Source organism: Cuculus canorus, chromosome 4 (assembly GCF_017976375.1).
Source record: "Cuculus canorus isolate bCucCan1 chromosome 4, bCucCan1.pri, whole genome shotgun sequence".
Lineage (NCBI taxonomy): Eukaryota > Metazoa > Chordata > Aves > Cuculiformes > Cuculidae > Cuculus > Cuculus canorus.
In genome coordinates, this window is record NC_071404.1 from 40,701,037 (window position 1) to 40,725,544 (window position 24,508).

At 39.2% G+C, this 24,508-nt stretch overlaps 1 protein-coding gene across 2 annotated transcripts; it reads left to right on the top strand.

The window, feature by feature from the left end:
* Nucleotides 1–3,908: 3,908 nt before the first annotated feature.
* Nucleotides 3,909–19,054, top strand: AADAT (aminoadipate aminotransferase). 2 transcript variants are annotated; one of them, XM_054065639.1, is made up of 14 exons: nucleotides 3,909–3,965; nucleotides 5,263–5,331; nucleotides 6,963–7,131; nucleotides 8,121–8,253; nucleotides 8,891–8,965; nucleotides 10,250–10,459; nucleotides 10,982–11,047; nucleotides 12,207–12,289; nucleotides 13,017–13,113; nucleotides 13,956–14,017; nucleotides 16,367–16,431; nucleotides 17,294–17,400; nucleotides 18,062–18,163; nucleotides 18,671–19,054. In XM_054065639.1, the coding sequence occupies exons 2-14, from the start codon at nucleotides 5,265–5,267 to the stop codon at nucleotides 18,710–18,712; spliced, it is 1,278 nt and encodes a 425-aa protein (XP_053921614.1). In that variant the 5' UTR covers nucleotides 3,909–3,965; nucleotides 5,263–5,264; the 3' UTR covers nucleotides 18,713–19,054. The 2 variants fall into 2 exon arrangements, 1 of the variants encoding a protein (XP_053921614.1); XR_008449690.1 differs by lacking the exon at nucleotides 17,294–17,400.
* The last annotated feature ends 5,454 nt before the right edge of the window (nucleotides 19,055–24,508 follow it).

Consider the following 24,508-nt stretch of genomic DNA (forward strand, 5'->3'; position numbering starts at 1 on the left):
CTCTGTCCCCTTAAAAGGAAAACTGTTTTGGTATTTCTTAAGTCCTTTGGAGAAGGAACTAGTACAGGAACATTATTTGCCTCACCTCCTCGTTCTCTTAAGCCAAACAGCTTCAGGGGTTCTTTTTGCTCTGTTTGTTGATTGTTTTTTAACATATAACTGGACCCAGCTTAGCCTCAGAGTGTAGGTAGTGTGCGTTCTCAGATAACAGATCTCTCTCATTAGAAACAACCATATGTGAGACTTACAATGCTTCATGAGTTATCCAAGACTTGTACCAAATAGCCATAGTCCAAACATGCACATAATACACAGGGACAGCATAGCAATAACTATTCTTACACTGCAGGAAAACAGACCACTTGACTTGTGGTTGCTAAGGAATATAAACAGTGATGCAGAGATCTGCCATATGAATCCAGCAGGGAAAAGCATCCAAGCATTTGTACACTAATTCCCTTTTTTAAAAAGAAATTTTTCAATAGGGTGACGCTATAATTGGCTAAGAGACCAGTCAAAGCCCACAGAAATCAAAGGAAATCTTTCTTTTGACTTCTCTGGGCTTTGGTCTGTGCCATGAACTGCAACACTGACAGCCTGGAAATGGGGAAGAAAAAAAAAAAAAATTACACAAAAAGCAGCTCAGATTGCTATTTTCACAGCCAGCTCCCCACAGAACTCTGGTATCTCTCCCCATTTATGACTGCTTGGGGACACAGTCAATACACTCGCTGGTTTTCTTACAGGTTGTTATTCTCTAGATTATTTTGTATTTATACACCCATCTTTTATTTGTACATGTACCTGATGCTACTGGAAGGCAATCACCTAAATCTGAAATTCTTCAGGCCATGAAAGTTAGTGATGCAATTTGATTTTCAGTGTAATATTCACATACTGACTAAGCAAACAACTATTCCTCACCTACATCACAAAATAGGAAGGAACTTCATTTTTATTTCAGTTCAATCCATCTAATCATGGATCCTTTCAGCACATCTGAATACTGCACAAATTCACCCAAATTAAAGAGGAAAAATAGCTGGCTGCGCCACCTCCTCTTTTTTTTATTCTAGAGCCATTTTGCTCTCATAGCTCAGCTTTGCCTTTAGCAGCTTTTGGAAGGTGCCAGTTAAAAAGTGCTTTAAGGACTAGGCACCTCAAAGCCTGCTGATTTACCAGTTTAAAGCCTAGAAATGCTGCAGTGCTTATCTCTTCCAGTACTTTCATTTTCCTGCCTCCAAACTAACTAGGAAAACCTACACGTTGCAAAGCATGCCTGTTTTCGCATGTCCTTGCATTGTTACTTTCTAACTAGACCCCCTTTTCCAACTTGCACTCAGGAACAAGGACCCTGGCAGACCTGAAGTAACTGGAAAGTGACACTGTATCTCTGGACCTTTCCAAGTAGCAGTAGCTACAGTCATGTATGCTGCACAAACAACAGCCAAAAAGGAGGGGACCTGGTGGTCACAACCCAACTGATCCTGCTTTTCCTTTCACTGATGCTCCTCATCTGTGAAAAAAGAAATTATTTTCAGATGTCCCACTTCAAATTTTGACCTAAATCCTGCTGCCTTTTATCAGCAGAAGCTTAAGTGAAAAGGTGATAAAGTGGATTAGAGCATAATTGGGTTGAAAAATTAGAGTGTTCTTACTGTGCTTTAACCAAAGGAAGAGCAAGCCCCAAGCAGAAGTAGCAGCACAGACTGGCTGCGCTGCTGCTTCTTGAAGCTTGGAGCATAAGGAAAACGCTTTCCTGGTTACTCCATCACCGCCACCCTAACGAAGTCAGCAAGACACCTCCAGGTTTGGCTCTCCTACTGCTGCCTCCTTTCAGCAATTTATAAATAAGTAATTTTATTTAAAAACACATATATTGACTGAACACGCCAGGCCCACTAGTCCACCCTTCCAGGAGAAAGGAAAATGCCTCAAGGTTTCATGTCCTCACTCTCCGTTGCCACCCACTCCCGCCCCTGCCTGCACCCACAGGCTGCCTTCTGGCCACCTCACTGCTCCCCACTTGGGATACAACAACTCTGTGGCAGCACCACAGGCATCCTTGCCTGTGTCAGAAACAGTGTGGCCAGGAGGCCAGGGAAATGATTCTGCCCCTGTACTCGGCACTGGTGAGGCTGCACCTCAAATATTGTGTTCAGTTTTGGGTGCCTCATTACAAGAAAGACTTTGAAATCCTGAAGCATGTCCAGAGAAGAGCAATGAAGCTGGTGAAGGGGCTGGAAAACAACTCTTATGAGGAGCAGCTGAGGGAACTGGGGTTGTTTTCCCTGGTGAAGAGGGGCTTTATAACATGTTTAGCTATGCTTTATTTAAGTTTACAGTAACTATTTCACTTATAATATGTTTAGCTATGCTTTGCTACTTTAAGTTTTAAAGTAGCTATTTCACTTGCATTAGAACAATGCTTTGCTTGTTTAAGTTTCAAGGTAGCTATTTCGATTACAGTAGCAAGTTTTGTTCTTGATAATGAACATCTGTTGCCTGTGCTTGGCTAATTAAGCCAGATAATAAGGACAAGTGCAATGATAAGAGAAAGAAGAATTCATTAGGAGCAGGATAAAAGGAAGAAGAACCAGCTAGGATCAGATGAAATCTCGAAGAGGTGCACAAGCTGTGCAAGACCAAGTGTAAGAAGGAGAGTTGAGAAGTTCACCATGAAGATGACTGCAAGCCTTCCTCCAGAAGTCTCCAGCCCAAGACCACCAGAGGGCAGAGCACGTGGGAGGGAACTTATGTAAATAAATTCCAGGAAATTATTATAATAGACACCTGTTTCAGGAAATTTAATTAATATGCATGCATTAGTGCAACAAATAAGTGACCATTTTGTTTCTTGGTGTGCAAGCTAGATGTAGCTCTCCTTCTTGCACCCAATGTGTCAAAAAACATACCTGCTTTATAACCCTTCCCAAGTCATAGAGTTCTTCCCTCACATCACTGGAAAAAAAAGAAGCTGAGGGGAGACCTTATCATTGTCTGCAACTGCCTGAAAGGAGGTTGTAGTGAGGTGGATGTTGGTCTCTTCTCCCAAGTGACAAGCGATAGGACAAGAGGGAACGGCCTCACGTTGCACCAGGGGAGGTTCAGATTAGACATCAGCAAAAGTTTCTTCACTGAAAGGGTTATCATGCCCTGGCACAGCTGCCCAGGGAGTCGGTTGAGTTTCTATCCCTGCAGGTATTTAAAAGACAGGTGGATGAAGTGCTTAGGATGTCATTTAGTAGTGGCCAGGCAGAGATGCACTCACAAATCCTCAACATAAGAAGTACATGGAAGTGCTGGAACAGGTCCAGAGGAGGGCTACAAAGATCATTAGAGGGCTGGAGCACCTTCTGTACGAGGACAGGCTGAGAGAGTTGGGGTTGTTCAGCCTGGAGAAAAGAAAGCTCCGAGATCTTATAGTGACCTTCCAGTACCTTAAACAAGCTACAAGAAAGCTGGAGAAGGACTGTTTATAAAGGCCTGTGGTGATAGGATGAGGAGAAATGGATATAAACTGGAGAGGGGCAGATTTAGGCTTGATATAAGGAAGAATTCCTTCACCATAAGAGTGGTGAGGCACTGGCACAGGCTGCCCAGGGAAGCTGTGGCTGTCCCATCCCTGGAGGTGTTGAAGGCCAGGTTGGATGGAGCCTTGGGCAGCCTGATCTAGTGGGATGTCCCTGCCATGGGGTGTGAAACTAGTTGACCTTTAAGGTCCATTCCAACCCAAACTATTCTATGATCTCCAAGGTCTTTTCCAAGCAAGCTATTCTGTGATTCCCCAAACCCATCGCACTCCACCCCTTCTCTCTAGCCATTATATTAAAAGAACCAATGGGGGAAGCCGTGTCGACCCTAGCTCCGCGCCCCGCCCGCCCCGCTCCTCCCGGCTCAGCCCGGCAGCTCCGCCCCCCTCCCTGCTCAGTCCCGCCCCGCCCCGCTCCTCCGCCGTTCTCCCGGTAGGTGCTCTGGCCCTGGGGGCGCCGATCCCCCCCCACCCGCGCCGCTGAAGGGGAGGGGGGGGATCGCCACGTGGAGGGTTGGGAGGGTGGGGGCACACGACAAGCGGCGGCGCTGCCTCTGATGGCCCCTAAAAGACAGGCAGCAGCGGGGCCCGGCGTGCGGGGAAAGCGCCTGGAGGGAGGAGGAACGCTCAGGAAGCGGGAGGTTGTTTACTTTCAGGGTAGCCTGGATCCACGGGGCGTTCGCGGTCGCCGCCAGCAGCCTGAGGGTCATTATCCGTGAATTCAGGAGTAGCAGGATCCGAAGCTCTAGCGAAAATGACAGGGTCTCTTCGCCCCTCCTTTCGTTCCTCTGCTTTTTCCTTAAAGAGGAGGTGGGTTTCCTGTGAGAACAGGCCTTGAGGCATCCCACAGGACTGCAGTTCCCTGCCCACTGAATCACAGAATAGTTTGGGTTGGAAGGGACCTTAAAGATCATGTAGTTCCAACCCCCCTGCCATGGGCAGGGACATCCCACTAGATCAGGCTGCCCAAGGCCCCATCCAACCTGGCCTGGAACACCTCTAGGATCGGGGCATCTACAGCTTCCCTGGGCAACCTGTGCCAGTGCCTCACCACTCTCATGGTGAAGGAATTCCTGTGGGTACCAGGGAATAAAAGGAAACACTCACCTGAAGATTTTTGAGACGCAACTATCCTTCCTAAAAAATACACCTCTGACTTGACAAGTGTCATGACTCAGTGATGGTTTGCAATCGTTAAAGCGATGTAAATGCAATGCTTAGTCCAGCTTTCTTCAGCTGTATTCTCAGATAAAAATAGCTGATGATAAACTGTTTAAGATCATAGAATAGTTTGGGCTGGAAGGGACCTTAAAGATATCTAGTTCCAGCCCCAAGATCATCTAGTTCATATTTGTAATCTGCCTCTAAAACTCTGAAGCTGGCAGTAAAATGAAGGGAGAAAGGGCTTTTTCCTGTTCACTGATCAAAGCTGTACTGCTATTTGTGTTTATCAGAACAGAAGCTCCTGGCTTAGTCTTGCTGTGCCAGTGTCATTGGGAGGCTGTGTCAGAATGAGTACGAAGTAGAAACCTTTACCTATAATTCAAAGAGGAAAAATTCCAGCACTGATTTTAACATGAATTAGCTGACTTTTAATTTCTCTTAGAGCACATGCATGGAGATGACGAATTGGAATGACAGTTGGCTTATGGGAGACTCACTACCAAAAGCACTGGGATTTCTAGTCGCTTTTCTAGCTTCATGTCCAACTAATTATTCTTACCCCATAGATATGAATTACTCTCGGTTCATCACCACTGTGAGTGCATCAAGAAAACCCTCTCCAATAAGACTTTTGAGTAAGTATATGCCAGTTCTTTCCAAGTTCTCTGGAAAGGTATCATTCTATGTTCTAGTCCTTGCCGGGGTATCATTGCTTGAAAAGGCTCAAAAGAAAACCATGCTGTAAGCTGACAAACAAGGACAGTTAACTGCTTTGACTTTTGTCAGGTTGAGATGTCAAGCAGATATAAAGAATAAAGTGAATAGCCTTAAACCATTTCAGAAACCCATCCAGACAGAAGAAATAGTAATGTCACTTCAACATGTGTCTGCTACTGCCTCTGAAGCAGGGCATTTGTCACAGTTTACTACTGAATTTACACTGGTTGTCCAGGAACAAGCAACTGCTAATGACTTGAAATTCAGCCTCAGTATAATGTTTTTTTTCCTGTGTCCTGTTAATGTCCATAAATTCCTCAACACCTGCACCCCCCCTTAGTGTTACTACGCTTCCCTTTTCTATATCATGCTATCTTTAGGCTACCATGTTACCTAGTCTTCTGTGTGACAGACAGAAAAGGTTAACTGCCTGCTTGTTTACTCAGTTGAAACCTACAGGGACCTGACAGAATCAGAGCAGGAGACATGCATCACTAGTTAAGCCTTCAGGGATCAATTTCCTCTCTGGGTAAGGGGTTGGCATTTGCTGTTCTGCTTTAAATGTTTCATACAGGTACAGCTAAGTCAATTAATTCACTCTAGTCGGTCTCTATACTTTTTCAGGTGATACATTGGTATGCATCATAACACAAATACAAAGTAGCTCAGCTTGTGCAGAAAGATACATGGATACTGCGATTTTGATGACAAAGTATATCTCTCTTTACTAGACCAAAAGTCACAGATATGACCTGTATTGCTGAACTGATGAGAATTCACTCCCCACGCTCAAGTTTGCTAATAAGTGGAGAGTAAGCTTGATTACAGGAGGCTTTAGGCCTGATTCCATGTTATCTGTCCTCTCATATCTGATGTAAAACTGTCAAGCCTGCATGAATGCTGTATTGTGAGCTCTTAGATTTAATGCAATCAGATCCCTTGCTGGATTAAGGTCCAGTCTGCACTGCATAGATTGGATCTGAATGACTGCAAAACTATGACTTTAAAAAAAAGCAAGAGTTGTTAACATTATCTTCATACTTAATTACTTACACATTCTCTGCTACTAAAGTTGGGCCACCAGAAACATTCCCACTCTCCCATGAAAAAGCTATAGTAGTATATGTAACTACCAGTGTAGGTGTCCTGTTGACACATGAGCTAAAGGGAAACTGAACAAAAAAAAAAAAGCCAATCATTCCAAGTCAGTCTAAATAGAAGATCATTTCAAATTCTTGAACCTTAAAACACATCAGTCACAGAAAAAGTTTTTATAATAGAACAGCTCAGATAAGATTTAAAGAACTATTTATAATTAAAGCAAAGATTATGTTTTGCTTTGGTCTGTTCCGCCCATGTCTCCCTCCTCACCCCCAACATCTATTTAATCCAAGTAGAAAGGTGAGTTTAAGAAGAGTTATCCTTTTGAATTCATAGCACTTAAAGTGAAAAATAGAACAAGCTTTTCTGGACATTATATACTGACTAAAGGATATGATCAGTGTTGCAATAATCAAGTTGTAACCAAGGTCTCTTCCTTTCACTCTAGCTGAACTGATGCAGAAGTCTCCTCCATCTCTCATCTCTCTGGCTGGAGGGGCACCAAACCCTAATGTTTTTCCATTTAAGAAGGCTACTGTTGCCATTGGACATGGAAGTGCTGTTGAGATTGGGGAAGATCTGATGAAAAGAGCTCTCCAGTACTCAGCGTCTGCAGGGTATCTGCCACAGCCGCTTGCGCTTCAAGATACCAGAATGAAAGGATCATAAAATCCTTCATTATTCCATTAATTCACTTGTGGTCTTAAAACACGTTCCTGTTCTACAAAAACAGATTTAACTTTTCAGATTGTCTCACTATTCACTTTTCAGTTCAAGAAGAAAGTTTTGAGCAGATGAGTAGTTTTTGAAAGAAAAAACTAGTAATTTTCAAGCCAGAGCGCTAAAAGGAATCATTATATGATTTGCAATAAGATATTCTTTAAAAGATATTGCATTCCAATATGTATTTTCCACATTCTGGAAATTTGGTTTGCTTTCATTTGGTAACCATATATCAAAGTAAGTATGTACTACTAATGGTAGGTGAATGGAGTATAGTCATTTTTAGTACAAAAGTTGCATATCCTTGTTACTTAAGCACTCACATGAACTCCCCAGCAGATAGCACCAAGTCAGGTGTGTGACAGACTTACAAAAATATTTAGGTACCTACAGAGGCGAACAAGACATTAGTCACTGAAGTCAAGACTTTTCTTAATACTGTATTAAACCCACTCATTTGTGACCATCCTGCAAGATCTCAAGACATTTTTTTAAATATCTGTTTCAGAAATCCTTGTTGTCTGCAGCCTGTTACTAGCAGTATTGCGAGCTTTCTCACATTGCGATATTTGAGTATGGAAAGATGACTTCTAGAAGTGGATTTTGTTCAGCCTCCACTACTCTTCCATCCTTGGGAAATCATTTCCACCCACATTTCAGTATGATGATTTGTTGGATGGACCACAGATGCCCATCTTTTCTTGTTTTCCAAAAGAAACATTTACCTCATTTTCATCATTTGATAAAGTGGTCATAAAATCAGCATCTAAAGGTATCTGTGTGGTAGTCAAAATCAGACTCGGAACTGCAGCAGTGATTTAGAGGAACAGCCTAGCTTCAGCCTCTATTAGATGTTACATAAAGTTTATTTCACTCATTTCAGAATTCCAGAGCTATTGTCCTGGCTAAAGAATTTCCAACGTCATCTACATAATCCTCCCACAGCAAACTACAGTCCACAGCAAGGACAAATGGAAGTGTGTGTCACAACTGGCAGCCAGGAAGGCTTGTGTAAAGTAAGACCAAAAACTTCGTACGTTAAAAGCCTTTCTTTCAGAGATGTTTGTTCTTCCATCAATTCAGTTATACTCAGCATTAGGTGCCACTGTATAACTATATGCAGGGTACTTTCCTAAATATATGTCTCTGTGTTATTAATACAAGACAATAGAACTGAAATAGAACTGGTGTGGCAGGCTAATCGGTTAAGACTGCATGAATGTTTGGGTAAACCAAAGAGCCTGTCAGAGAATATTGTGTAAGGCAGCATTTCATGTTACTGAAGTAGTGCAGTAATAATTATATAGGTTACCATAACTCAATTCTAATTATGTTAGACTTCCTTAATTACCCTTTCCAGTCCACTCTCACTGCTGCTTAGCTGATCCTTTCTAACTGAAGCACCATTTCTATTTTAAAATAGAGTACTGTCTTTCCATTTCAAGTTAGTATTCTCTAGCTGATTACCTAGCTTCATTTGACTGTAAAGCAAATTTTTCATCTTTGCATTGCTTTTCTCACAGACAGCATAATTAAATGGTTAGGAAGTTATTGATATCTAAGCAAGACTTTTAATCCCACTAAGAAGTCAGATACATGAAGCATGTGTAGGAGAACAGCACAATTTTTCTAAAATATTCTTTTCTTCTACAGGTGTTTGAAATGCTTATTAATCCTGGAGACAACATCCTTTTGGATGCACCTACATACTCTGGGACACTAGCAGCTGTAAGTATTCTTTAACTACAAAACATTGCAAATGTTACATTTGAAGTAAACTGAAGTTAGTATCCAATCTGCAGGCTTACATACCCTATATCTACCCTGAAAATATATCTAAGAATCAAGTCTTTAAGTGTTAATCCAGTTAAGTTCATAAATATTCATTTATAGAAGCTTTTTTAGAAAGTTCCGGAATGCTATTCCCAGGACAGAATTTCCTCTTCCAAATCCTAATTCATTCAAGAGCTAAGGTCATATTTAGGATTGGAAGGAAAGCCATCTCAATCTGATCAGGTTGAACCAAATTTATAACAAGTGGGTATGTTAATGTGTCCGCACGTTCACCTAAGGTATTTGTCCAATTATACCATAGCTATGATTAGTCTACAATTGCAGTAGACCTGAAACATCCATATATGAGTATGATGTGAATTAGTAAGAACTATACAAAATTAGCAAAGTTTACTTCTGAAAAGTGACTTAACCAGTATGTAATTAAATGTCAGCTCTAAATGCATAAGAACTGTAAGAAGGGTTAGACTACATAATACACAATTTCAGTCTAGTCTTCCCTTGCATCAAAAGGAATTTTGTTATTATTTGTTGTAATGTTTGAATATATTGTCTAATCAAATATACTTTGTTAGGAATATATTTTGACAGTGTAGCAAGTTGGATTTTTACTCAAAAATGCAGAGTGCTACACACAACGGATTTAAATTCCACAGAGGGGAGACAGCATGCTTTTTTGCTGCAATTTTACCTATTTTTTTTTTTCATACTGCTGTCAACATGTCATTGGTGTAGCATCATTTCTTTCTCCTTTGTATAGCTGAATATATCTATTGAGAACAGATTCATTGCCCTTTGTCAGTGAAGAGTAGTATATGCTTCTGGCACTTCTACTGAAATAGAGTGTAAATTTTCAGTAGGAAATGAAGGTGCTATGAACTTATCTGTAGTGACAGAGTCCCAAGAGAACACAGTTCAAATGAACAAAATCTTTACTGCTTGAAAAACTGTGCATGATTTCCTGGGAAACAGCAGCTATTGCACATAAGAGCTACCTGTTTCTTCTCAGTTGGCTTAACAGGGCAAATGGAGTAACGTGGCAAGTTTGAGAAGCTTCACAGCCAATCCAAGCAAACTTTCTTCTGAATCATGAGCAAATGGCGTTTGAGATACCTCTACAGTCAGAAAGACTTTATTAATCAAAAGTCACAATGCTGATGACAAAAGAAAGGCCCTTGCATGATGGGATTATGACAGTTTTGTTCTTCCATTCAACAGCTGAGGCCTTTGGGTTGTAATATAATTAATGTTCCTAGCGATCAACATGGCATTATTCCAAAAGCTTTAAAAGAAATTCTATCTACTTGGAGCTCAGAAGACATAAAAAATCGCAGCCACCACCTCCCCAAATTCCTGTACACTATTCCAAATGGCTGCAACCCAACTGGAAACTCTCTGACAACAGAGCGCAAGAAGGAGATTTACCAGGTATGGAGCTGGGGCCTTGTCAGCCTTGTAGGTGGAAACAGATAAACATCAGTCTCATTTCAGTTGAGGATACCTCACATGTGATACTTGGGCTCATTATTGGTCCCATAGACATTCCTGCTAGAACTTGTTTCTAGCAGAACCTCTTTCAAGACAACTCTTCAGAGGTGGAATTTGTATTTGATAAACTGATTTTGCAATAGGAACCCAGTGCCAGCTGGTATCTTTGCCATGGGCTTCAAACTGGACTACTGCCAGTTTTTCCACACAGTTTGAATGCTACATGGAACAGACTTCAGTTGTATACATACGTCATTTTACTGCAGATACCATGTTTGCTCTTAGAATTGCTTGATGTTTAAACTGGGCATTTGAAAGCTCCTTTTTAAAGGGCCTTGTATATGTGAATGGGCAATCCATAGGATCATAATGTGGTCCTGGTAATAGGCCAAGTGTATGGGAAGAACAGAATTTACAGTGTCTTTACATTTTAAAAAATTTAATTTTTGTTCATTCCTTTAGCTTGCAAGAAAATATGATTTCCTCATAATAGAAGATGATCCTTACTACTTTCTTCAGTTTGAAAAGGTAATTTGCCTTCCATGCTACTTTTCTGGACCAGAAGAGAACTAAGGTTTGAGCCATGGATCTTCCTGCACGCTCTTTCTTCATGTCATACAGAGGTAGTTGCAGGCCTCACAGCCTATGCAATAAAATACCACAAAAGGGACAACAACTAAAAGTAGCATCAGTCCTGTTAATCAGTGATTCAAATTCTTGAAGCCTTATACAGGACAATTTACTTCAATAGTCAGAAAATAGCAAAAAGACTTCACTGCCAGAGCACAACAAATATGGAACAAATATGCCACTGAAGCAGTACTTGAAAGTAGCAGCGTCTTAATGTTCATTTCAGCCTAGTCTCTTCTTTCATTCGGTGGAAGACTGCCTACTCCCAATCTACTATATCCCATTTTAATTCCTTTTGCCTTTTGCAGAATCCAAGAGTTCTCCCAAATACTGCAGGAAGTAGTACTTGGTAGGCAGTTTGTTTGGGTAACAAGTGTTGACTTGTCTTCACACACAGATCTACAGTTGCACAGTCTGCAAAATTACCTAACTTCAGGAATAAAAGCTGATCTTATAAAGCAGTAAATTGGTAGAACCTAAGGTTCAAGATTTTCTGTTTTGGAAGATGTTTTTATGGGAGGAGGCAATAAAACTATTTCACTTACTTGTTGAATAGAATTGTAAGCTTTATTAGAGTGTAAGGGGAAAAGGTGTAAAACAGAATTCTTAACAAGGAAAAAGCATGCTGCATTCAGATCATCAAAATGTAGGCATCTCTTCTGAGACTTTTTTTTAATATTAAGCAAAAAGCTATGGGACCCCATCTTAGATATTACAGTACCCATTTACTTAGATAAAAATCTTAGAGAAATCATTTCACTCACAGGATTATACTAAAATTTCAACTTTATGCTGAACAGTGGGCTAAGCATCAAAAAATAACAAGGCTGATTTCTTGATGACCTTCATGGTCATCACATGTAATCACACCTCAGACAGCTAGACTAAACAATTACTTGTTAATAAATTACTGCAATTTTTTCCTTGCAATGCACATCTGTAAAGAAATATTTTGATAGGAAATATTTTTAAGAATTGTGTCTTCATAGTAAAGAAAATAATTCCATCATAATCCTTACAAACACCTTGAATTTTATTTTTTTATTTTTCTTCCAAGCCATGGGCTCCATCTTTCCTCTCAATGGATGTGGATGGTCGAGTTATCAGGACTGACTCTTTCTCTAAAGTTCTCTCATCTGGGTAAGGCCAGCTTCAGACTACTCAGCACTGCCTGTTCAGTTAAGGCACAGGACTTCATACAAAATGATCAGACATGTCAGTGTTTCCTCATCTAATACCTATCCATTTCTGGAGTGCACTTTTCGATCATAGCTTTTCTCAGTCCACTCACTTTTCATGTCATCTCTTGGCAGTCATTTAACTCCAGATTCTGTTTCTCTTCTGATGCTGATAGTTAAGCCACGCTCCCCATGCAACCCATTACTACAGACACCATCTAGGCAGAAAGACAGTTTCTGGATTTCAGCCCTGTTCCTGGAACACCTTAGAGCTCCTCTCTCTTCTTTTTCCATTTCTCCTGTCTCTTACCATTCCTGCAGATTCTCTGAATTTGTAGTACATAAGAAATTATGGTGTTCTCTACAAACTATTCATAGGGTTGTACCGATCTCATCTTCTAGCTTTATAGTAGGGTATGTTATGAAGTCTCAGAACTAAAAAGCTAGTATAAGCATTAAAAAGAACTTAAATGTTTTTTATTTCATGCCTTTGATGCTCAGCTCATAAGTTGTATCAGCCTGAGGCTTAGGGAAGTATTATCCATATAAGTTTGTCTATATCTTAAAAGATCCTTACAGTATCAATGAAATGGTTACATATTTTTTTGAGTTATAAGTTAAACCGTAACTTATGCAAAATATCAGCACACTGCATTTCTGTATTAACTTTTCTCTTTTGTTTTTTCTAGGTTAAGAATAGGTTTTCTGACAGGTCCCAAGCCTCTTATTGACAGAGTTGTTCTACATATTCAGGTTTCAACAATGCACACCAGCACTTTCACGCAGGCAAGTACCAAACTGTCAACTGACTTGTATTTAAAAAAGATAACATATTCCAAGTCATAAGAAACCACAAACAAATAGCTTTGCACTTTCACAGTTGCTCTACAGTTTTGTTTATAATAAGCACATGCCTTGTCAATTCTCCCAGAGGAAGAGAGACCACCACAGAAATTACAACCAGAGCTACAGGGTGTCTCAGTGCATGGAGAGCACAGCTATATGCCTTTAACCCTCAGATTTCAAGAATCAAGATTTAAAATACTTCATATCTCTTGTTAGTAGGTTCATTTGAAAAATGAATGCATACATTGGAAGAAGCAGTTAATTTTTTTCTGGTTTTCATTCTACTTTGTAATTAGAACAATACTGGCAGCCCACAAAAATATAAAACAGGCTACCAGCTACGGTTCCTTTATGCTTAGTAATAAGGAAAAGAGACATTGGGCATATCTAAATATAACTTCCATCTTGCAGCTCCATTAGTTCATCATAGAGGCAATATTAAAACAGAGAGGTCTAAATGAGCAGGGAGGTAAAGCATTACACATTGCCTTCCTTTTTCTCACCAAATGCCCTAATTTAGCTCTTCATCCATTTTTCCCTCCTTCCCACCCCAACCTCTAAACACTGCCATAATCCTTGGAGACAGCAGTAATATGGACTACAATGGTCTGTTGCTGTTGCCACCTCTCTTTATAAAGGGCTCCAAGAGACCCTGCATGCAATTTCTTGTCTGCGTGGAATTTTGCATAATGCATCAGACTGTATATCTTTGGATGATTGCAGAACAGTCCTGTTTAAAAATGTTAAAAATGTGGTATTCATGATGTATTTTATTTCTGTAGATTATGATATCACAGCTGCTTCAGCAATGGGGAGAAAAGGGTTTCTTGGAGCATATAGACAGGTAGGGTCATGTCATATGCTGAATCATCTGTCATTCTGCTTCTTGTTACCTAAATAAAAGATTCTTTGCGATAAACAGGTCAGAGGAGGTGCATCAGTGTTAGGCCAAGTGGAAGCCAGGTTACCAAGACTGACAGCCATTCACACAAAAGTCCTAAAGAGGCTAAGTGCAAAGCTGCAGACACCCAGCTCAGGGTGTGTAACCTACCACTAGAGACTGACAGTCTGACAGCCCACTGGCACAGGCATTAAACAGCTCCCATCTGAAGGGAACTTGAGGATCCTGAATCAAGTCAGCAAATGAAGTTTTCATCCTTACTGAAGTGGTAGGGTCTATAGAAAAGGCTAAGATTACTGAACACGTTATCTAAAGAGTCAGCATAGCTTCTTTAAAGGGAGTTCTAGCCTCACAAACTCAGCAAGGATTCACCCTCTAACATCCTTAATCTAATGATTGTGGATGTTGATGGAAAGAGCTACAGAGAGCAATGAGATTCACCTGCACTTGCTAAACTTGACCTTTATCACTACTCTTGGGAAACAGAACACTGGGCTAAGGCCTAACTCAGGAAGGCATTTCTTACGTACTGACAAGACACATTTGTTTTTCTATTTATTATGCTGTAGGGGTATAGTTTCTCTTGAGTATCCATGCTTCGTTTCAGATGCCATACTTGGATGCCATTAGAACCCCAAACTTCCTATTTCAGTGGGTATTGTGTTATGCTCTGCAGAGGCCTGTAATAGGATTGTGAGCTAAGCATGGAAAAAGTTCTTATATCTTACTGTAGCCACCGCTTCTTTGTCCCCTGAGCACCTGCCTGTTGTTCATACTGTAAACATCAGTATTTAAACAAACAAACAAAACCCTCCAAACAAACAAAAACCCCAATCAAACAAAAAACCCAAAACAAAGCAGGTCCACCTATCCTAGCTTTGCCTCATTTTAAGAATTAGGAGCATAAAGATAGGTTTTGCAGGGAAAGTTGAACAGGATTAACTCAGCTTTCAGCAGTTCAAAAAATATATCCTAAGTGCATCTTTTCACATACCTTCTTCCTGTAGGCCAAAAGACACCTTTACTCACACCAGAAGACTGTTTTTCCTCCCAAGCCCATGAAAAATGTACCCCAGCAGAGTAGCTGCAACCCTTTATAACCTTCTAGATTCAGTTGTCAGGTGGCTTATTGATGAGGCCCAACAACTGACTGCAATCTCTTCCAGGTGATTTCATTTGGACGAGATTGACTTGTTAGATCATGCTTTTGAGTAGAAGTTAGTCTGTTGTTTGCAGCAGCTGCATTTTTGTGGAAGTCTTCTCTTACTAACACTTATTTCTAACATGAAAATAAAATGATGAAAGAAAAGTAAAAACCTCACAACAGAATTTGTGATGTGGTAAAAACTGCGTAAGTGAGATTTGCCGCTTCATGCAGAATGTAGCAATTGATACAGGCTCAGTCCCAAACCAATATAAGCCTTTGGTGGTGTTAGTGTTTGTGTATCAGGAGTAATAAAATATATCCAGAAATCAAAGCTATTGGTTCAGAGATTACTAAAAAAACTGAAATGTAAAGTCATGCAGATTACTAAATATGTTTTCTCTGCAGAGAGAAGAACACATTTGCATCTGATTTATGAACTCTGTATACGTCAGGCATTTCTCTTGTGTCTCTTACTGCACAGCTAAGTTTATGTCAACAAAAGCTACTGCACAAAACTTGTTGAAACTTGCATAAGGGTCATTTTCCCCAGTAAAAGATTGGATTATTTGGAAGTTTTAATTAAAGTGTGAAGGAGGTAGTATTAAAAGTTTAGAAAAGAGGAAGCTCTTAAATTGTCATGACAGGTTTGTCATATGATTTGCTTTCTACCTTGTGAAATGTAGGCTCCATGTGTACCTGTTACACAAATTCAACCCAAATGCATGAATATTGAGTCTGTACTTTTGCACATGTGAAAGTCTTTAATTTTCTTCAGTGTGCCTGTTTTGTGCAGTAAATATTGCTACCAGGACTTGTATGCACTGATATAGTAGAGGGAATGGATATAATATACAAAGGGTTTTCACAACATATGTAAAGCTTAAGAAGTAGCCACACAGCCACTTCCTCTGTCTGGTTGATCAGTGCTTTGTTGGAGACACACTGAATCATTCAAGACTTCTCTGATACTTATACAAAGTTTTATACACACAGTATATTGCATAGTGCCTGTCTAGGACATTCTTGTAGTTCATTAAAGATGCGCCTAGGTTGTTCAAGTAGAAAAGCTTTGTTTCTGCCTTTGGAAACAAATGGACTCTGAAACGCTATGAGATCATGACTTTGAATTGATAATTTATTTTCAGAGTGGTGGACTTCTACAGGGCCCAGCGGGATGCAATGCTCATTGCTGCTGACAGGTGGTTAAAAGGTCAGTCAGTACAATACAGCTAATTACTGAGATTTTTTTTTCTGGCTATTTGGCATCTTTGTGTTCAAGAAAAATCACTGAAGTTCATCTTTTGACTGAAGTGACAGATAAGCACTATGAGCAAATCAATGACATTGACATGAAATATTAAGCTTAGGACAAATTATCTAGTGATGCTGTTTTCGTGCTTTTCTGTTGGGACGAGGAGATGGTGATGAGAAAAAAGCTCATCACATCACTGTATAAAGCAGTTTTACAAAGGGCGTGTATTTAACTCGACTGTTTAAAATCTCTGTCTTAAAAACCCGTCTGAAATAGCCAGGTTTAGTGGACCTAATTCAAAAGAAGATACAAACGATCAATACAGCAGTAGTGATAATAATTTTTTTTGTCAGAAATCCATTTCAAATGTCCCCTTTTGTGGATAGTCACGGAGCATTGGAAGAATTTGACAATATGCAATTACCATTAGTGTCTCACTCCTTTTAGTCAGTCTAAGTGGAATCAGCAACAAATGGCTAAGAACTGCCCATCTACATTAGATGATACTTTCTTCTCTTTCAGTTTAAAACCATTACCCCTTATCCTGTCACTGCACTCCCTCCTCATCTTTCCTGTAGGCCCCGTTTAAGTACTGGAAGGCTGCTATAAGGTCTTCCCAGAGCTTTCTTTCCTTCAGGCTAACAACTCCAACTCTCTCAGTCTGTCCTCGTATGGGAGGTGTTCCAGCCCCCTGATGATCATTGTGACCCTCCTCTGGACTCTTTAACAGATCTGCAATGTCACTGAATATATGATATATCAGTTAAAAGTGAGGCAGAAGTTTCTTTCTTAATTCTCTTTTCTTTCTATCTCTCTTCAGACTTAGCAGAATGGTATCCTCCTGCCGCTGGCATGTTCTTATGGATCAAAATTAAGGGCATTCCTGATACTCAGCAGCTAATCATGGAAAAAGCTTTGCAAAAAGAAGTATGACCTATGGTTTAATGGTATATGATGTTAAAATGAAGTGAGGGAAGGATAAAATAAATCTACCATGTCTATCTGCACATATGTGCACATATAAAAGGAAGGGGAGCCTACTGTAGAGCATTGTTGAATCTGCAAGTCAGGAATTGTCACACTGTGACTCATTAAAAAAATAATTTCTGTATTCAGATGTTGATATTTAATTAGCTTACTTAAATTTAAGCCATTATAACACATAGTACAATGTCAAGTATACAATATACATATAATATAATATTAATGTATGTACTAATATGAATGATGGCTGTCCGCTGTATCTTTTTAATAAAAGAAATCGTGTGATTTTATTTCTGTAATTTATAAGAGGCAGCATTACATACTGAGTAAACTACATCCCACCTTACTGGTACTTGTACACATTATGATGATAAGCCAGACCTAGTAACCCACCAGCTTAGATAACCAAAACCTAATTGCCTTTTGATTGTGTTATGAAAAGTTTTATTCCAGGCTGCATATTTTTGACTTCTCACTTTGAAGAGAGAAATATATTACTATTAAGCCATGTTCTGATATTTCAGCAGTGAACCTTCTCAAATTTAATTTAATGTGGTGTTTTAAAACTGTGGAGATAACTGGGTGGTTAATCAACTTTTCTTAGGTGTTACTGGTTCCTGGAGGAGCATTCAATATCAATAGTTCAGAGCCTAGTTCTTATGTCAGAGCCTCCTTTTCTCTGTCTTCTCCACCCCAGATGGATCTGGTAAGTGAGATTATTTTTTTTACATTCTTATCAAGACAGTTTCTCACAGTTTCTATTGCCATTCTATTTCTTCCTTCTTCTTTGTAAAAGTAATTCATAATCATACTATTGGTAGTCAAATTTTATCTTCTATATGCTTACCCACGCAACTGTTCTTAATTTTCACCTTTGGAGCCTCTAGGCCTTTACGTTAAATTAGAGAGACTCTTCCATGCTTCACTGTTATATTAAAAGCACAACTGTTGCATCTGAGCATCATATAACCTTTGAACATCAATATATGTATTTTTTTGTTTCATAAAACTCTGCTTTTTATTTTCAATCAGAGAAGTGGAAACTTTTTCCAGTCAAAGACCATACATGTTGTTATGAAAGGAAAACTGAGAATATCAGCAATATTTTGTAGTATAAAATACTGAGTTTGCATTTGGTTATAGTAGTTTACAGGTCTGGCACATTGGCTGTTTAAGTAATGCTGGAACGTGAACCATATTTGTGTCATTGCAGGCCTTCAAGAGACTGGCTGACCTTATAAAAGAGTCTTTGTGATAAAGCTGAATAGACCTCTTACAGCAATCAAAATCGTCTCCAGAAAATATTTAGTAACATTTGGATTTCATCAGAACGTTTTGAAAGCAAGCACAATACAGTGAATGTTTCCTTAAATTGTTTCAGCTAAAAAAGATAAAAAGAAAAAAAAAGAATGTAAAACCATTTGCTTAATCTTTTTGATAGGACATTGTATTAATAAATTCATTACCATTCAGAAACTTTAAATATACACAAAACAAAAATGTTCTGTTTCCTGTCAAATCCATGGTTTTGTTAAATTTGAACTGGTTTTTGTTCTGGATTTTGTTTTCCATTTGGGTTGGGAAACAGGGAAGTCAGTTATTTAGGAAGTAACTTGCACCCAAGTGGTCTTAGCCACTATTACTTAATCCGAATGTATACATTCCTCCAATGCCTTATATTGGAACTGGTTTTGTGTGTCACTTTCTTTCTTGTCCTGCTGTATGGCATCTGGTTTTGAAGGTTTCAAGATAAGTATTTGATTTCACTAAAGTTTTGTCATAAACTGACGTAAAGATGTTAGAAAATAGAAACTCATCTGGCCAAATTAGGGTATGATTACAATAAAACTACTTAGCCTTAGGTCCCTTGCAATTTGCATGGGTTTTGCAACACATTCTCTAATTTGTAAAAGGTTTTTTGATTGCTGGCATCCACTTCAGTCTGTTAATAATTACTCTTTACCTGTGTTAGAAAATCTCTGGTTTGCAAAGGCATGTGGATGTGCTAGTAGAATTCGTCTCTGCTCTTAGTTAATGTCAGACATGGTTTTGAACAGAGAGCATAAGTAACTGAACAGGGGATGTAATGGAATGGACAAAAATCCTGACACTGCCAAATGTACAAAGCAAGCAAAATGAAAAAATAAAGAAATATTTTGATCTCTAATCCCTTTGTCATTGTCATCCCAAACATTTGATATTTTGCAACATGTACAAAACTTTCAGAAGGTTTTAACTGTACAGATCCTCCAGTGCTTCCCATTTTGCTTAGTGCCTAAAGTTTTATTTACTGATTGGATGAAAGTATTGTGGTTTTTCACCAATAGCAGATGATTATTTCTCTATGCGCAAGTATTCAAAATTTCAAAGTAAAAATGCGTTGTCAAGGATCCAGTCAATCCTTCATCAGCTCAGGTAACCCAACCAATTAAGGGTCAATCACAATACTGATTAACTGGAAGTTTCACAAGAGTCATTTATGGTACTAACAATAGCTTTTATTCCTTCTTTGCCTCCTATTATAAATAGCATGCGTCATATCAAACTAGCACAGATGTGTGCCTTTCCCAGCATCCCTTCTATCATCATTCCAATGCCTTCATTCCAGCATCACATTTTATCTCTGTCTCAAGCCTTTTAGTTATACATCCAAAAATTCTTTGCAGCTTCTTGAGCAGCATGTCTAAGCTCAACGCTTTTTCCCTCTTCCCAGGTTACTGTGACTTTTAGTGGAGCACACATGATTTTCAGGCTAATTGACTGCAGTTTGACATCAATATGTGATGCTTTTCCTCTCAGACCCATTGGAAGTACTTTGTATGGTCCCAGCTTGTCTGTCACTCCTGCCCTCATGCAAAGACGAGGCAGGGTCTCTAGTCCCCTGCACCTCATTTACAATCCAACCGATATCTCCAGGCTCCCCTCCAATCCTCCCTGTCAGCAGCAGGAAGAAGGCTACCACTGGCAGGCAAGCAGGTATGCTGGCGCTGTGCGTGAGGCCAGCCCCAGCGTGGAACTGGAGTGGGCTTGGGCAGCCAAGACCCATGGGGTGGCACAGCACAGAGGACAGCCCACAGTCCCAAAGCTGTTCTAAGGGTGCCAATATTATCTTTGAAGACAAACTTGTCCCTTTTTACACAGATGTTGCTAACAGGGGGTCCAAACTAGCACTGTCCTCTGTGCAGTGCTGCTTAACAGCAAGTTTTCATCTTTCAACTCAGTTTCTTAACCACATGTAGAAATTTTGAAAGCTTTGACTTTGCTGTCATCAGTAAGGAAATTTTCATCTTGGGTTCAATTTAGAAAATCAGTCAATACAAAAGAACGAATTGACGTGTCTCTTTAATAAAATATTTTATTTTTACAGAGGAATAAATAGAAACTTCACTTAAGGCTGATTTTAGTTCCCAGGCAAATCCTATAGTCATTGTCAAATACTGCCATATTGTCATTCATCGAGACCTGAAGTAGGAAAAGCATAATCAAAATACCAGTATTAAGTAAGCTTTAAAATGGTGGTGTGTTGGATAATACACCTCTTAATGTTCAGAGATCTAAATATTAATTTAGTCAGATGTGAGCAAAATGTAATTCAATTTGCTGCACGTTAGATGCTCTTTCTATCTGTGAACTTTGGAGAGAGTTTGTTCTTTTCCCTGACTCTGGTGAAGCATCAAATTAAATATCCTGAACAATGCAAATTGAAGAATGGCAGTGAAACAATATTCTTTCTTAGAAAGTATTGACACACATGCTGTTTCCCTAAACCTCTGGCCTCCTGGGACAGAACATTCAGTGTGATTAAATGTTCCTGCAAGAAACCACTTGGAGACAAAAGGAAAAGATTGGGCGTCAGGTTGACATGGAAAGAAATGACCTGACAAATGAAAGTTCTGGTTTTCCCTTTCTGTTTCATGCATCCAAGAGCAAATAACCTCTCTCAGTCATAGCTGAGTTTAAGCAATCTGATGCAAGTGACACAATCTAGCATTGAGGAAAAGAGGACAGAGGAAGGAGAGACTCTGTGTGGCAGGCATATCCTCTGGTCCTAGGTATAGGCAGTTGTGGAAGAGTTCACAGCAGTGCAGTGGATTGCTGCCTGACAGGGCAGGCTGGGTCTCCCGACTAATTTCTGAGTGGTAACTGGCCTTTCTGCTGTACCTACACTTCGGTTCTGCTGGATTTTCAAGCTTTTGGCTAACAAAAAAACCACTTAGAAATTCTGGATAAATAGCTACTGTATGTGGCCCAAACAATTCTGCTCTACTGAGGGACATAAATCACAACACATCCTACATACATCATGCGTGCACATGTTGCTGCACACATTAAGACTCATCACGCATTCCACTTTTGCTTTGGGGGTTGTACAAATGTAGCAAGGGGGAGTAGTTCTTCCCTGGAAGAATGGGAATATTAACTATAACAACTTCAACATAATTTCTGAACTTCTGCATGAAATACATTTACAAATTTTAGGTCCACACAGGTCATTGATCAGAAGAAAAATATCCCCTTTACTTCCAAATGAGCCCTTCAGCACAGCTTTGATTAATAAATTATCCAGGAAAAAGAAAGATTTTTATGGAGAATTAATTAGAAGAGAGAATATATGTGTCTACACACTGTGACAGTTCTTACATTAAACTGTGAACAGGCAGAGAGTTATCTAATATCAGTCCCTGCGCATCAGTAGTAGAATTCAAGAATTTATAGCATTTTTGTGGAAATAACTTGGGTTGGGTTGCGGGGGGTTGTCCTCTACATTCTGAATGCAAGTTTTAAACTTCATTCTTTAAAAATAATTTGCTCTGTGTGTAACTTTGTGTTTTAAAACCTTGTGGCCTACAGATCTGCAGTACTTTCAGTTCTGCCTTTGCAATCTGCATTGTGATACACTGGGGTAAATATCTAAAAGAACTCCATATGCTGGTGCATGCGCTAATTTGGCTTGATTTCTTTGAGCAGCCCACTGTAGTCTGTGACTTAGATGGAAACAGAACGTTTGCAGTGTTTGAACTGCAGTCATGCTGAATGAGAAGCTCTCTGCAAACACAAAGAAATATATATTTTCATTCTTTTAACAGTGCTACTAGGAATACTGGTACTTTACTTTTCTCATAGTGGCTGTGGAAAGTATTGCATAGCCCTGCAAAGCTTAGGATGCCACTATGGGAGAAGCAAAAGAGTCTTGCTGATTCTTTCAGAGAATTAATATCCTAGAAATATGTTAACAAATCTGACTGCTGCTAGAAGATTGCGTGGTAGCTGTACGGAGTTTGGAGAATACCTTCAAAATTAAATTTTCTTTTTATTTTCAATTTGCATGAAATAAGATCTGGATTGATACAGCAAGTGAATTTGCCATGAAGTGACCTGGAAAAAATTAATGTGAATCTGTTTGGGTTTCTCAATTTGCACAGAACTTTGAACAGTATCTTTCTCTGCTTGGCTAATAATGAACTTTGAACCCAAAAGATTAAAAAGATCTTCCTGCGCTTGCCTCGGAAAAATCAGACATTAACAGAAGCAGAATACCATTGGCCTGACCGAGGATTTTGGATCCTGCATGGTGTATGCTGGAATTTCTAAACAGATCTAGCTTGTGACATCAGCCTTAAAATCCTCCTGGCAGATTATGTAAAATACCGTTTTCAGCACAGTTCCAAGAACTTGGAAGATTTATTTAATAAGCAAATAAGCCAGTTCCTGCATCTCTGTTAAAGACCAAGCTACTGTCTTATAACAAGCATAGCCAGTGACAGTGTAAACATTTTAGGCATTCCACAAACATGAAAGAAAATAGCAAAAGGCCCGTTAGAAATACATAAGCAAATAAATACTTTATCACAAACCTAAACTAAAAGAGAATAGCCATGATTCTTACAGATGTGTTATTCAGTATCCAATTTTTTTCATAGCTGTTCCACTCCAAGTATTTAACCTACACTTTTGCTTGCATCTCAGTGCATATTTCTTTTAAATCTGGACTTCCATGTCTTTTTAGAGTTCTCTTTAATTATTCCCTCCACAGGCCCCCAGGTAATGTATTTTTTTCAATAATCAAAGCCAGTTATTCTAGCCTATTTATTTTCTTACTATTGACACCATTTTGTTTACCTTTTATTAATTTGATGACTGAGTATGCTATTCCCTTATTCTCGGCATGTGTTGTAGGTAACACCATATGTAATCCAATCCTTAATCAGTCTCTGGCTGGTGGCAAGTCTGACCCAAACACTTTTTCACTTAAAGCAGCCAGTATCACTTAGGAGACCAGCACTGACTTTGCGGACATGTATCTCAGCAGGGTAACTATCCAGAACACACTATTGCCTGTATCTTCAAGTAATAGCAGTTACACCAAATGAATAAGAGTAGTATTTCCAATTGGCATAACAAAATGTTTCCCATTTTTTATCTTTATTATTCCTTGCCTTTTTGTTACTGTTATTTATCAGTCATAAAGATTAGGAACTAGACATATGTATCAGGGAAACTGACTACTTTGTGTTCCTCTGTTTAAACTTTTCTCTCGGATGCCTTTAGGAACTCTCAAGATGAATTATGTTACTCAGCAACAGAATTTTATGAAACCTATTAGAATGGCAATCGTCTACAACTACATTTAATTCTCTCCCTAGCAATTCTGTGATAAACCTTACATGTTAAATTAGTTCCTACAAAATATTACAGACTACCACAGAGTGGACTTTTAGAAAGCAACATGCAAAGATGATCCAGGAACTGAACTCTGTGGATATTAAGTCATGTTTGCAAGTGGTGTTTGCTATGAACAAGAATCCAAATGACTCAGGAGTTTCAAAGCCAGAAGAAATTATCATTAGCTTTATAATGAAGGCCACAGATTTTCTTTATCTCTCAGCAAGATATTCTCTCTCAGTTTTAAGATAAGGCTTAAAATTATGGAAAACCCACAAGAAGAGCCATTCATTACATGGGATTCTTTGCTGTCATGTCACTTCTATGAATTTACCTAATTTCCTAAAGCCCAAAGTAAGGGATAAAAAGAATCTATTCCAGCAGTCTG